The sequence below is a fragment of the Sinocyclocheilus grahami genome, unplaced genomic scaffold (assembly GCF_001515645.1).
Source record: "Sinocyclocheilus grahami isolate Dianchi unplaced genomic scaffold, SAMN03320097.WGS_v1.1 scaffold560.1, whole genome shotgun sequence".
Taxonomy (NCBI): Eukaryota; Metazoa; Chordata; class Actinopteri; order Cypriniformes; family Cyprinidae; genus Sinocyclocheilus; species Sinocyclocheilus grahami.
This window is the reverse complement of record NW_015505739.1, coordinates 470,382-483,774: the sequence shown is the minus strand read 5'-3', so window position 1 is coordinate 483,774 and position 13,393 is coordinate 470,382. Positions and strand designations below refer to the sequence as shown.

The window sequence follows — 13,393 nt, the reverse complement described above, 5'->3', positions numbered from 1 at the left end:
AGGTTTGCTAAAAAATATATTATATATTTTGACCTTTTAATGAAAGTCAAATGAAGTAACCCCAAGAAAACTTAAAGGGGTCATATGATGCTATTTTAAAGATCATTATTTTGTGTATTTGGTGTAACAGAATATGTTGACATGCTTTAATGTTCAAAAAACACATTATTTTTGTTATTATTATTAGATATTCATGACTCAAAATGTATGATAGTTGTAAATAAAAATGCCTCGAAAAGCACATTTGAAAATGTGTCTATTCACGTGAACATGGTTAGTAGTATATGAAGGTTACACCACTTGACATTTTTAGTCATTCGGTAAAACTTCTTTGAAGTAATAATTGTTTTTCAAAATGTCTCAAACCAGTGTGGATACAATGTGGTGCCAAGATAAGGTCTACAGGGGGTTGACTGGTTTCCACAGCGCTCATTTCTTTGTTTTTCAATTATTATTAAAGCATTTTTTTAGCCTTTGAAGATATGAAAATTTTATAGTTGTATTGATATTTCATGATTTGTAGAGTACCTTGAGTAAATCTGTTGTTTTAAATGTGATAAAGGTCTTCGTGCACACTTAAGATCAAGTAAAGAATTAATATTATTCAGGAATAACACTTGGTTTGTAGATGGGAAATCTTTATTACATTTCATATTATAATATATATTAAGCATATATATACACAGTTATATATATTATTATTATTACTACTAATATACTGTATATGTACATTAATATAGGCTACTGTAATGCTGTAAAATATACATAAATCTGTTTATATATATATTTGTTGTAAAAAAAAATCCTAGACTATTTTAGAAAACAACATGAGGGGAAAAACTGATTTTTTTAAAAACATGACAATACTGCCCTCTTCTGGCACATAACGTGCCTTTGCTCTTTAGTAATGTGTCATTTAAAAGCATGCATATAGACAATGTTCTCTTTGAAGGAATGAAATAAGTAATCATCTTCATAATGAATGAGTGTTATAATAAATCCAAAATCATTTAATAAAGCACGTATTATTTAAATAGTCTCTCAGTTAAAAACAATATTCCTAAAATGAGATGAGGTCCGTGATGAGGTTTATTACAGTACATTTGTCTGAAATATCTTGACAGGTGTTTTCTTTCTTTGTCTTTCTCAGTGTCCTCCTATATTGTGTCCCTCAGAAGAAATAAGATTGTTCATATGCAGAGATATTTGCCATATACACAGGGTTGTAGTTGTATATGAGCGCGCTGCTGGGAGCTTCTCCTTCCTGCAAACACACACATGCATTTGTTCATCCAAATTCATACAAATGAGGGACAAGCAAACACATAAATAAGTAAAGTATGAGACTGTAATTACCCTCATTTACAAAGAATTCAGCCAGTAAGGATGACACTCGCACAGCATTGCTCGAATGATGAAAGTTGTAACGAGGGTCCCACCGAAAGCGGCTCACTGCTGGATGCCACTGTACCCCATAGAAAGGGTGCTTCCTGCCTGCAGGCCAATAATATTTCATCCACACTGTGTATGGGTGCTTGTATAGGGTTGTTTTAAATGTGAAAAGTCTCTGGTTTTGTTACCTTCCACGGTAGAAACAAACTCAAGGCCATTTTGTGTTATGTTTGTGGAGAGCACTGAAAAGAAGCCACTTAATTTCTCATTTCCCATGAATGCCTGACAAAGAGGAAGAGTTTATAGACCGTAATCAGGTTAGGCATCATATTGAATTTAACACGGAAGAAAACAAGTCTGTGAGGGATAGACTTAGTGTCTTTACAGCGGCGCGTACTGTATAAAGTCCTAGAACACAGCAGTATTTAAATGAATATTGTGTGTTTATAAAAGATGTACCGCTTTGGTCACTCCATAATGGTGGAAATTTCCAGTAAGCGGTTCCTGGGACAATGCTTTACGGACGTCAGATGGGAAGTTGGTAAACATACGACTGGATGAAGCCTCTGTTAATGGAAACAAATGTGCAAATGGACATTAGAGACATTATATATATATATATATGAAAGCGGTTCACTGCTGGATGCCACTGTACCCCGTAGAAAGGGTGCTTCCTGCCAATAATATTTCATCCACACTGTGTATGGGTGCTTGTATAGGGTTGTTTTAAATGTGAAAAGTCTCTGGTTTTGTTACCTTCCACGGTAGAAACAAACTCAAGGCCATTTTGTGTTATGTTTGTGGAGAGCACTGAAAAGAAGCCACTTAATTTCTCATTTCCCATGAATGCCTGACAAAGAGGAAGAGTTTATAGACCGTAATCAGGTTAGGCATCATATTGAATTTAACACGGAAGAAAACAAGTCTGTGAGGGATAGACTTAGTGTCTTTACAGCGGCGCGTACTGTATAAAGTCCTAGAACACAGCAGTATTTAAATGAATATTGTGTGTTTATAAAAGATGTACCGCTTTGGTCACTCCATAATGGTGGAAATTTCCAGTAAGCGGTTCCTGGGACAATGCTTTACGGACGTCAGATGGGAAGTTGGTAAACATACGACTGGATGAAGCCTCTGTTAATGGAAACAAATGTGCAAATGGACATTAGAGACATTATATATATATATATATGTTCAAAAGTTTGGGGTTGGTAATATGTTTTAATTCTCTTAAAAGACATCTCTTAAGTTCAACAAGGCTGTATTTCTTTGATCAAAAATACAGAAAAAACAGTAATACTGTGAAATTTTATTACAATTTGAAATAATGATTTTCTGTTTTAATATACTTTAAAATATCATTTATTTCTGTGATGCAAAGCTGAATTTCCAGTATCATTACTGCAGTCTGCAGTGTCACATGATCCTTCAGAAATCAGTCTAATATGATGATTTATCATCAGTTTTGAAAACATTTGTGCTGCTTAGTATTTTTTTGGGACCCATGATACTTTTTCAGGATTCTTCAATGAATAAAAAGTTAAAAAGAACAGCATTTATTCAAATTAGAAATATTGTTGAACCATTTACTATCCCTACATCCTTGCTGAATAACAGTATTAGAAAAGAAAAGAACATTTCTGACCTCAAACTTTTGAATGGTAATGTATATTTTTCTTAGTTTGAAGAAGTAAGGAATCATTGATGACGGGCCGTTGAATTATTAGAAAAATAATGCACAGTTACACCTCGGGTGTGCATTATTTTTCTAATAATTCAACGGCCCGGAGTCAATTATTCTGCTACGGTTACCACACCTCAAGACATCGATCAGATGATATATTTAAAGGGATTCGTTCGGTTTTTGTACTTAAATCGCTATGTTATTGTGAGTAGGATTATTTCCTCCGCATCTCATCCAACGCCTCTTTTGCTAGTTCCACAACATAATTTTTAAAGCTGGTAATGGAGGCTTGTGTTCTGCAGCAGTGTCTCTAAACAGCGCTGTTATTACCTCGCTAGTGAGAAATGTCATGTGTAGCCTTTAAGTTGCTACACTATATAGGCTAACTGATAAAATCGTCAGGGCAGCGCTGACAACACCTTTTGTGCACACTGCCAGACCGTAGTGTGCGTGTGCGAGCACGTGTGATTACAGTAATTCCTGTGTGCTGTATAGGTACTGTATGCTAATCTCCATTATTACAGTAAACTATGCGAAGTGATATGGAACTGTAATGCGGTCAAGAGAGCTGCCTGGAACTACGTTCGCCGTGCGTTTCCATGAAAATCATTGCACACCTCAGAACGTTCATCAGCCAATCAGATTCAAGCATTCAAGGGCCCCGTAGTATAACATTTTAATAATCTACACTGTAAAAAATAAGTGTAATTTTAACTGTAAAATTGTGTAAAAACGCTACAGAAAAAAAATGCTCATAGGTTAACAGTAAGTTCCCGTACTATATACACAGGGAAAAACTGTAAAATATCTAACTAGACATTTCATGTAATTCTACAGTAAAATGCTGTTAATTTGACAGTTTTTAGAAGTAAAAATAACAAATCAATGTATAATTTACAGTCAAAAACTGTAAACTGATATTCCCAGAATTCCCTGCATGACACTCCACATTTGAAAGTATTTTGTTTAAATAATCATGTTTTTTTAATAGTTTTTGTTATTAGTTATGTATATTTGGGCTTTGTTACATCTTCTGTTGTTTAATTAAGGTTGAATGCATTATTTAAGTATCATGTGTGTTACCATGATGGTGTTTAGTGTTTGCATGAATGACTCTGTGCACCTTCTATATATTAGTATATACTTCTGCTTGTGGCGAAGCTACTTGTGATGAGCTTTGATTATTCATGTGGCTTTCTCTTTTACCACCTGCATTATTATGGTGGTTGTCAGTATGTTAAAGGTACAAAACAGATTTTAATAGCAGTGTGCATGGTTGAATTTACTGGTTTACATTCAAATTTTCTTGTTTGTAAATTACAGTTTTATACTTTAGTTTAGTGTTGGGCCGTAAATGTGTTTACAGTTTTTCTGTATTTTTTACAAAATTATTCTGGCAACCACAGCTGCCAAAATTATTTTGTAAAAACTACAGATTTTTTTTTACAGTGTACCTTTAACAATAAACATTTTTTCCACTATAAAAGAGCCTTTTATGGATTGTAAAGATTCCATGGATGTTAAAGTTTCTTCATGGAACCATTGATCCCAATAAAAAGAAAACTTTTTTTCAGAGTGTATCATCTGCAAAAATAAAAAAAAGTGAATTACTGATCTTGACTACGTACATTGGCTATAGCATCTATTTAGACTAAGTACCTGAGGTGAAGTTGTCTTACTCAGCAGGTTTTCTCCAGCCACCAGCACCGTGAGCAGCTGAAATCCCAGGCATGTTCCCCAGATCACCCTCATCATTCGCCTGAGACAGCACAAAAGCAACTCTTGATAAGACTATTGGTAACGTCTTGCAGTTTAGTTCCTAAAATAGTTACAGTAATGGCACATGATAAAGTCTAACTGTTCCCATAAACAATGTTGATGATAAAAAAACATCATTTTATTAACAATTAATTATTCAGGAGACACGAGGAGCATCTTAAATTCACTGTAATTCCCTTACCTTCAGGGCCAGTCTGAAGTAAATCCAGCGGTGTGAGCGAAGTCAGATGTCTCCAGATCCACAGCGCCACCGATTGAGAGACAGAAATGATCTTTGTATGTGGAAATATTATTGTATTAATGTGAATCACAGCTTTTGTTTCTGTAAGTTTCATTCAAACATGATGTTTAGGCGTTATTCCTGTATGCAGGGTGTAAAATCAGGTTTGCACAGAAAAATATGTCTATTATCAGCCTATAAACTGGCAGAACAGATCAAATCTAGGTTACTGCAATCATCTCCAATGCTGACAGTACATTACATCATGGCCAACAACATGTATCTAACAGCTTAAATAATGAAAAGATAATGATCGTGTATGAATACATCAGGTATAAGGTCATCCTGGAAATCTGGGCGTGACGTCAACACCACATAACAGAGTTTTGAAAGAAAGATGGGGAACGTACCCATTTATTGACCTGAAGATTTGTTCATGCTCTGCCAAACTCTGGTTTAGCCTGTAACATAGAATGTGTTCATTAGTATGATTGTTGAAATAACACATCTTGAATATGGATTTGCTGATTAATTATTTTCTACCTTGTGTGATTCTCTTAAATGTATGGTTGTTGTTATTATTAATATGACTCTTCCGAATCAGTTCCCAGATAGCACGAACTTTTGGGCCAAATGAATGACTCAGTCACACTAATTGGCATATTCATGTTTGTAAATCACTGGATTGACTTTGGAAATAAAACTTTGTACATTAATTTTAAAGAAAAAAAAAGAAGTATTATGACATAATATCCATAAGTCCTACTTAAGTGGGTCAACAAGCACTGTATTAACTGTATTTAGCCTAATATAAATGTAAAATATAAGACTATAAGTAACATGAAGTGCCCTAAAACATTACATTAAGTTCACACGTTAAGTATATTCTGGTAAAATAGCCTACATTATTTCTGTAGAAGAGTGTACTTCTGTCAGGACCACTATCGTCAAAGATGATTGTCAATTAGCATACAGTTTGGATTGGCGGTATGGTTCTGTTCTGGGCAAGAACTCCCTGCACATCCATGCAGCCTAGCATGGATGAGAGCATGGATAAGAGCAGCGATAACAACCCCCCCCAACTTTCATATAAGTTTATAGTCCAACCACAAGTGAACCTCAGACTGAATTTTGGCACAACTCTAGCGCCCCCAGACTCAATGTACTTCACATATGATGAAGGGATGTATGTCTTTCCAAACTTTTTCATTGACTCATTGTCAACCTCTTGCGTCAGAATCCCTATAGACAAAGTTATGCTTTAAAGGTTAGTCACACACTTATAGCGTGGGTTTGTTGTTATTATTTATGAACATGATAATTATTCTTATCATGTTCATAGTTCAAGTTAAAGTAGGTTTACCGATGATCGGTCTGTCGTGAGGCTCGTTTCTCTGCGGGAGTTTAAATGGAGCGGTGCTGCACAAAACTACAACGCCCGCGTACAGGAGCGGACTGAAGCCCATTCTGTCCACACACACACCGGTCCACAGAAGACTAGCTGACACTGAGTGCTTCTTCACTTATACTGTACATGTTTCATATAGTATCTGAACTGAAAGTTATGAGGGAAGTCGTTAGATGGGCGGGGTTTGTACTTTGAGGAGGAAGGAAAACAGGTTTACAGCAGTAGCGAATACCGCTCATGCCAGTTTGTTTGGGAAAATACTGAGTTGTTGGGAGAGTTGGCGAAAACTGCAGCCGCATTCTCCACACACGAGACCAGAAGTCCCTGAAGCTTTTAGGAACTTGTATTTTCCCAAACGTTCTCACAGCCAGTGTTTATCATGAAGTGCAACATGAAATATAGGGACATCAGCAATCTTGACTAGGCTTCATATAAGTTTATAGTCCAACCACAAGTGAACCTCAGACTGAATTTCGTTGACTTTGTTAGGAGGCTGGAAATTGCACTTCTTCGAGACTTTGGTTTTTCCACAAACAAACTTTCATACAGTCTTAAAAATAAAGGTGCTTCGAAAGGTAACTTAATGTTTAACTCAAACTCAGATTTTTTTTTACAATAAATTTGTTATTGTAACCCACAATATTTACATGTGTAATAGTGTCTCATCTTGAAAAGACATCACATAAATTCTTCAAATAAATTTCCTTGAGCATACGGTATAAATAAATTTCATTCATTCGCTCCGAGTTCTCCATCTGTGACAGTACATGGGAACACATCCTCACAAATTGATTTACAGCATTGAAGTGAATTATTGGCGAATCTAGCAGCTGCTCCTCAAGCTCTGTTTTCCAGAAGAGCCTGGAAGTCAGGTGAACAAACCAACTTGTGTTTAATGTGTCCCAGCACAGACATGTCTCCCCTCCTGCCCTCTGTATTAACTGAGACCAATTCCTACAAAAACACAGAAAGAATAACAGAAAAAGACAATGTTATACAAACCTAAGAGCAAGTAATAAGGCATACATTAAGAAGCTAAATAGTGTATAAATTGCATGTAAAGATTCAAACCCAAAGTCCCATGATGAGTACTGCTTGGTTGTGTGCTAATAAAGCATTTGTCACCAATTTCATTACATTATTTAGCCTTTGGATCTTCAAATGTTGTTATAACATCTTTATCTCAGCAGTGGATGATTCTCCACCAACAGGTTAAAGGGATAGTTTACCAAAAATGAAAATTTGCTGACAATTTACTCATCCTCGGGCCTATGGCATATGAATTTGTTTGTTAATGGAAACAAATTTGGAGAAATGTATCATTATATCACTTGCTCACCAACGGATCCTCTGCAGTGAATGGGTGCCGTCAGAATGAGAGTCCAAACAGCTGATAAAAACATCACAGTAATCCACTCCACTCCAGTCTATCAATTAACATCTTGTGAAGCAAAATGCTTCACAAAAAACAAATCCATTTAGGTGTTTTAACTTTAAAAAGTTGCTTCTGGACAAAATACGAGTCCATAATAACTCTTCCTCCAGTGAAAAATCTATCCCCAGTTGTCCTCTCACACCAAAATCCACCAACTTCTAGAACTGTTTTGGAATGCGTTCACTTATAATTGGCATTTGATCGGTGCATATTTCTCTCCTGATTCAGACAAGATGACTTTTTCATTGGAGAAAGCAGTATAATGCATAGAGGACTCGTATTTTAGCTGGAAGAAACAGTTTGACGTTTAAAAATGTGTTGATGAATTTGTTTCTTATAAACACGCATCTTTTCGATGGATGGACTGGAGTATTGTGGATTACTGTGATGTTTTTATCAGCTGTCTGGACTCTCGTTCTGACGGCACCCATTCACTGCAGAGGATCCATTGGTCAACAAGTGCTCTGATGTTAAATTTCTCCAAATCTGTTCCCATAAACAAACAAACTCATCTACATCTTGGATGGTCTGAGGGTGACATACTGCATTGATGAGCGTAACTGACCTGCAGGAAGGCGCAGGAGGTTCCCAGGGCCACATCCAGGGTGATGTTACCCAGTATAAGCTGAACTTTGCCTGACTTCCTCACGAGCATCTTTCCCACCAAACCCTCCTGTAGATCTTTAAGACAACAGGTGTTCTCATCTTGAGATTCATCCTGACAAACAAACACACACGAGAGAACAAAAAAATGCATGAGTATATGTGAAAACTAAGATGAATCTGTGATCTAAACCTAGCCAGTGCCAACCTGAGTCTCGGTCTTCTGCATCATGGCCTGTCCGTCGCTTGACTGCACCTCTGTTTTGATGGGCCGGACGTCACTGGTGGGCGGCTGGCCAGGCAGACAGTCAGGAAGCTGCATGAAGAGAAGCTCCTCCTCTTTGCAGTGATTCCACACCTCCAGTAAATCAGGCAGCAAATCAGGTTTGGGCAAGGGTGGCGGCCTGAACATAGGCTCCGCCTTCTTCAGTTCAGGAATATCCAAAGGCTCCTGCTTGACTGAAGGAAGACAGGGTTAAATTATCCTCAATTCTGTGTAATGAAAGCTCACTAAATATCTTCTTTGTGTCTAAATGCGTGTTCACATTAGCACATTTTTGGCAATTTTTTATATTACCAACTTGAACACCGGGAAATTGAGTATGTTTGGCCAGTGAAATTTCTAGGGCTGCCCCCTAATAGTAGTTTTATTAGTCGCAGAAAAAAAAAAATCCACAGGCGAAGTTGCACAGTCCGTGACCGAAAGATCGTTAACGGCTGGTCTATGGTAATACTGTAATACAGTACATCGTGCAGGAAATCCAAATGCTCAACTATCATTCATCGACCTCAAATATGGCCCATCATCTGAAATATGTAAGTATTAGCAACTTTACATGGCTGCTCAATCTAATGTTGACCTAGAGAAATGTGCGCTATTGTGTCTGTGTGGAGTGTGAAGCTGAACAGTAGCGCTCACTGCAGGACAGATGGAGGCGCCGGTGCACTCACTTGCTCTTAAAATACTCCATTTCTGCTCATACAGATAAGAGTAACAGGCTACATCTTTCGAATCTGTAAAGGCTCTACGTTTATTTGTGTGCACTCACAATAACAACAAAATGCGGTTTTGTAAAATAATGAAAGCAAACAGGATGCACTTTCTGCCGTCTCGGTCTCTGTGAACTTGAGCGCGAAACTCAGTGTATATCGTTGCCTTAAAAATATATCTATAGAGAGTGAAATGTCTACATTCAAATGAACCAATTCAAATGGAAGACAAATATTCTCAGATTATGTAATCCGTAACATGCATACAGGCGTGCGTCCACTACTGCGGAGATGACGAGCCGGTGTCGCAGAGTTAATCTCAACAACAAAGCACTAGTTTATCAATGAATTATTAAAATGTTAATGCAGCCATCCTTACTGTTTTTCCCCGACACATTCATAATCATTACTTCTGCCGGTGCGCTGTGGAAAACTTTATGCATGTGCTTGAGTGCTTATTAGGCGATGAAGGCAATTAAAGGCTCGGTATTATGATTCAAATGGTATATTAATAAACACGCGATTAGCCGACTAATGCTTTAAATGAACGACTACTAGTCGACCAGAAAAATCTTTAGTCTGGGACAGCCCTAGAAATTTCACAGAGCAACTTGAAAAGTGACCACACTTTAATATGTTTGCGCCTCTGAATGTTTAATGAAGTTTCTCCTACTCTTCACTTCAGCTCCAGCGCTGTCTGTGCTCATCGGTTCAGGATCTGAGGAGGTCTTTTCTGATTTGAGAGTCTCCTCGCTAAACTCCTCTTTGAAGACCCATCCCGACACAGCCAGCGGCAGCTGCACAGGACAGCCTGCTCTTTCTCCTCTCAGGTGAGGGTCATCCAGAAACTACACACACAGAACCAAAGGCTTGAGGGTGGCTTATTTTTCTCAGTTAAGCAAGCATAAAAATCATAAAAACATGGTCAAGGACATATTTCACTCCAAAATCAAAATGCAAAAAAGTTGGGAAAAAAAAAAAAAATTTATATTTTGCAAGATACCATTATGTTTTTGCATCATGACTATCACATTTTTCCACATAATGGCCATCAGTGTAAAGCATCTGGACATTTGTCTTTCGATTTATCTTCCCATTCTTTTCAGTGGTGATTCTAATGATTAATTACTATTTTAATTTAAATCACCCATGGAAAAGTAGTACAAGAAATACTACAATGATGTATAATATTTTACAATTTAAATAATAAATCTTTGTTTTTATTGTATTAAAGTAATGTGAATCAAACTTTTTCAATGCAGTAATGAGAATTACATTTAAAAATATGATTAATTATTATACAAATTATGTCTCAATGGAAAAGGTGTAAATGGACCTTAAGTAAGACTTATTTCCTTTTTGTAATTTATTTTTATTTTGGGGCGTAATACAACCAGGTAAGGGTTCTGCACATGTTTGAGTTAAGTTAATTAGAAGTTAATAAGCTTCATTTTTTTTAAACATACATTGTCCTTCTCAAGTTTGCGCAGGATTTCTTTGGTCTCCTCTTCGGTCTCTCTCTCCTTTTTGATGTTGATGATGGGTGAAGGGCCACTGTTTGCTGTTTCTCTGGTATCATCATATGCACCTAATCAAATAAAACGCATTAAGAGAGCACTGATACAAAATATATGTCACAACAGAAAATGCTAATTATATTTCATGTTAAATTGTAATTAAATGAAATGTAATTTTAAGTTATATTTAAAGCTGCACGTCTGCCACGTTTGTTCTGACCAACTGAGGAAAAAAGCATTACAATAAATTGCGCTACCAATGGTGATTAAATCTAAAGATCGGTTAGCTCATATCACATCAAACCATGCAAATTATTATCATTGTAATACTTTATTCTCAAATTATTAATGTTAACAACATCAGCATTGCGTGACTATGAGTATAGTGTGTATAAGCGAGTAGATTTCAATTTCTGTACAGTTTAATCTCTAATTGTCATACCACTTGAATTTCATGTTAAGAAATTCTTTTAACCAAAAAAGCTAATTATGCATTATATTATAATTTTATTTATTCACATGTGTTTCATAAACACATAAACCTTTATGGATTACAATACACAATCAAATTGATGCATTTAATTATTCCAGCTGCTGTGAGAAAAGGCTATAAACTATCCGCCACCTGCCGGATCCTCACATGCGATAGCCTAGCAGCCGAGACAAATTGAGATCCTCTCCCACGTTGGACACTTTTAAATCTAGATTGAAGACTCATTTATTCTCTTTAGCCTATGGTGTTGCCTGAGAATATTTAATATGTTTAATTATGTTTATAAATTTGGTACAACGCTAGTTGTTTTTAAATGTGCTTTATAAATAAACGTGAACTTGAACTTAGCTGTAGCAGTAGGCCTAAACACAATTATTATTAATCATTGGGTCATATTTCTGTTGCTGCTCCAGCATAATAGCAAAAAGCCTCTCAAAGGTGTGTGTTACTGTGATTTCACTACATTTAAGAGGTGCTGTTAGGCACAAAACAAGCATTACTGCTTTAATGCCATTTACTAATAACATACTCTGGCTCGAATCTCAGTACTTGGTACTCAGTACCAAACGATTTCTCAAATCCTCCCCTGATGACCTCCTTTACCTTTCCTCTTGGCCGTCATCTCTGCAGGACCCTGCTCAAAGATAGAATGTGACTGGATGACCTCCGGGCGACCTCGGCCCCTCCCCCGGCCGTCCCGCTGCCGACCTCGATCAACATCCTTCTTATCCCGTCTCGTTCTTTCATCAGCCTTTAATCTGCAGTCAAGTAAAACAAAAATAACACCATCCTCACTTGTAAGAAATGTCAATACATTCATTATGTCAGCAATGAATTATTGACGATATATTGATGAATTGATATACTGATGGTAAATGGACAAAAGAGTGTCACTTACTCCTCTTTTGATTTTCGACCAATAATATTGGGCGTGAAGGTTTTCTGCAGGACAAACGAAAAGACGACACTATGAATTGCAGCATAATGCTTCTGAAATGTCTTGTGTGACTGTAATGTTCAGCTATGTATGGTGACCTTTTTGACTCCTCCTAACGTGAGGTCTCTGGAGCGCATTGTGGGGAGGCGTCCCGGAGAGATTGAAGCAGGCAGCCGGCGACCCATCGGCAGCCCTCTGGCTCCCCCTACATGCGGCGTCCGTGGAGGACCACTGGGGTCACCAGAGCTCTCCATCCTCACTGACAAAAGAAGAAAGATATTACTGCAAATGTCAATTTGACATGTAAACTCCATGTGCTTTGAGAAAAGCATATGCAAAACATCTATAAACGAATGCTTTTTATGAGAAACTGGAATCAGTTTGTTACCAAATGCTTGAATGCCATTGCTCTGTCCCAGTCCAAAACCTAGAATGCTATAGTGCCGTTTAAAATGTCCTTCTAAAATGAGCATTTTTCTCAGGCTCCTATGTTTATGTTCAGTTATTTCACTTTAACAGCAATGAAAATAACCTAGTCAGTGCCATTAAAGTGAAATTACTGAACCTACATGTAGGAGCCTGAGAAAAACTTTCATTTTAGAAGAAAATTTCAAACGGCACTTAGAAGCTTCTCTGAACTCTTCATACACACACACACACATATACATATATATATATACACATACACACACACATATACACATACACACACATATATACACACACACACACACATATACACACACACCACATATATATATATATACACATACACACACATATATACACACACACACACACACATATACACACACACCACATATATATATATACACATACACACACATATATATACACATACACACACATATATATATATACACACACACACATATATACACATACACACACATATATACACATACACACACACA

The 13,393-nt window shown here is 36.9% G+C and overlaps 1 protein-coding gene and 1 pseudogene across 1 annotated transcript in view; both read right to left on the bottom strand.

The window, feature by feature from the left end:
• Window positions 1-1,081: 1,081 nt before the first annotated feature.
• LOC107556208 (gamma-glutamyl hydrolase-like) lies at window positions 1,082-6,541 on the bottom strand (annotated as a pseudogene).
• A 661-nt stretch (window positions 6,542-7,202) lies between these two features.
• polr3d (polymerase (RNA) III (DNA directed) polypeptide D) overlaps window positions 7,203-13,393 on the bottom strand; it is a 7,637-nt gene continuing 1,446 nt past the window's right edge. The window contains exons 2-9 of the mRNA XM_016239299.1: window positions 12,557-12,717; window positions 12,420-12,463; window positions 12,125-12,279; window positions 10,978-11,099; window positions 10,185-10,359; window positions 8,730-8,980; window positions 8,484-8,636; window positions 7,203-7,437 (exon numbers count right to left, since the gene is read on the bottom strand). Of these exons, the coding sequence (XP_016094785.1) occupies window positions 7,321-7,437; window positions 8,484-8,636; window positions 8,730-8,980; window positions 10,185-10,359; window positions 10,978-11,099; window positions 12,125-12,279; window positions 12,420-12,463; window positions 12,557-12,712 (1,173 nt within the window). The 5' untranslated portion in view covers window positions 12,713-12,717 and the 3' untranslated portion in view covers window positions 7,203-7,320. The remainder of the gene's footprint in view (window positions 7,438-8,483; window positions 8,637-8,729; window positions 8,981-10,184; window positions 10,360-10,977; window positions 11,100-12,124; window positions 12,280-12,419; window positions 12,464-12,556; window positions 12,718-13,393) is intronic.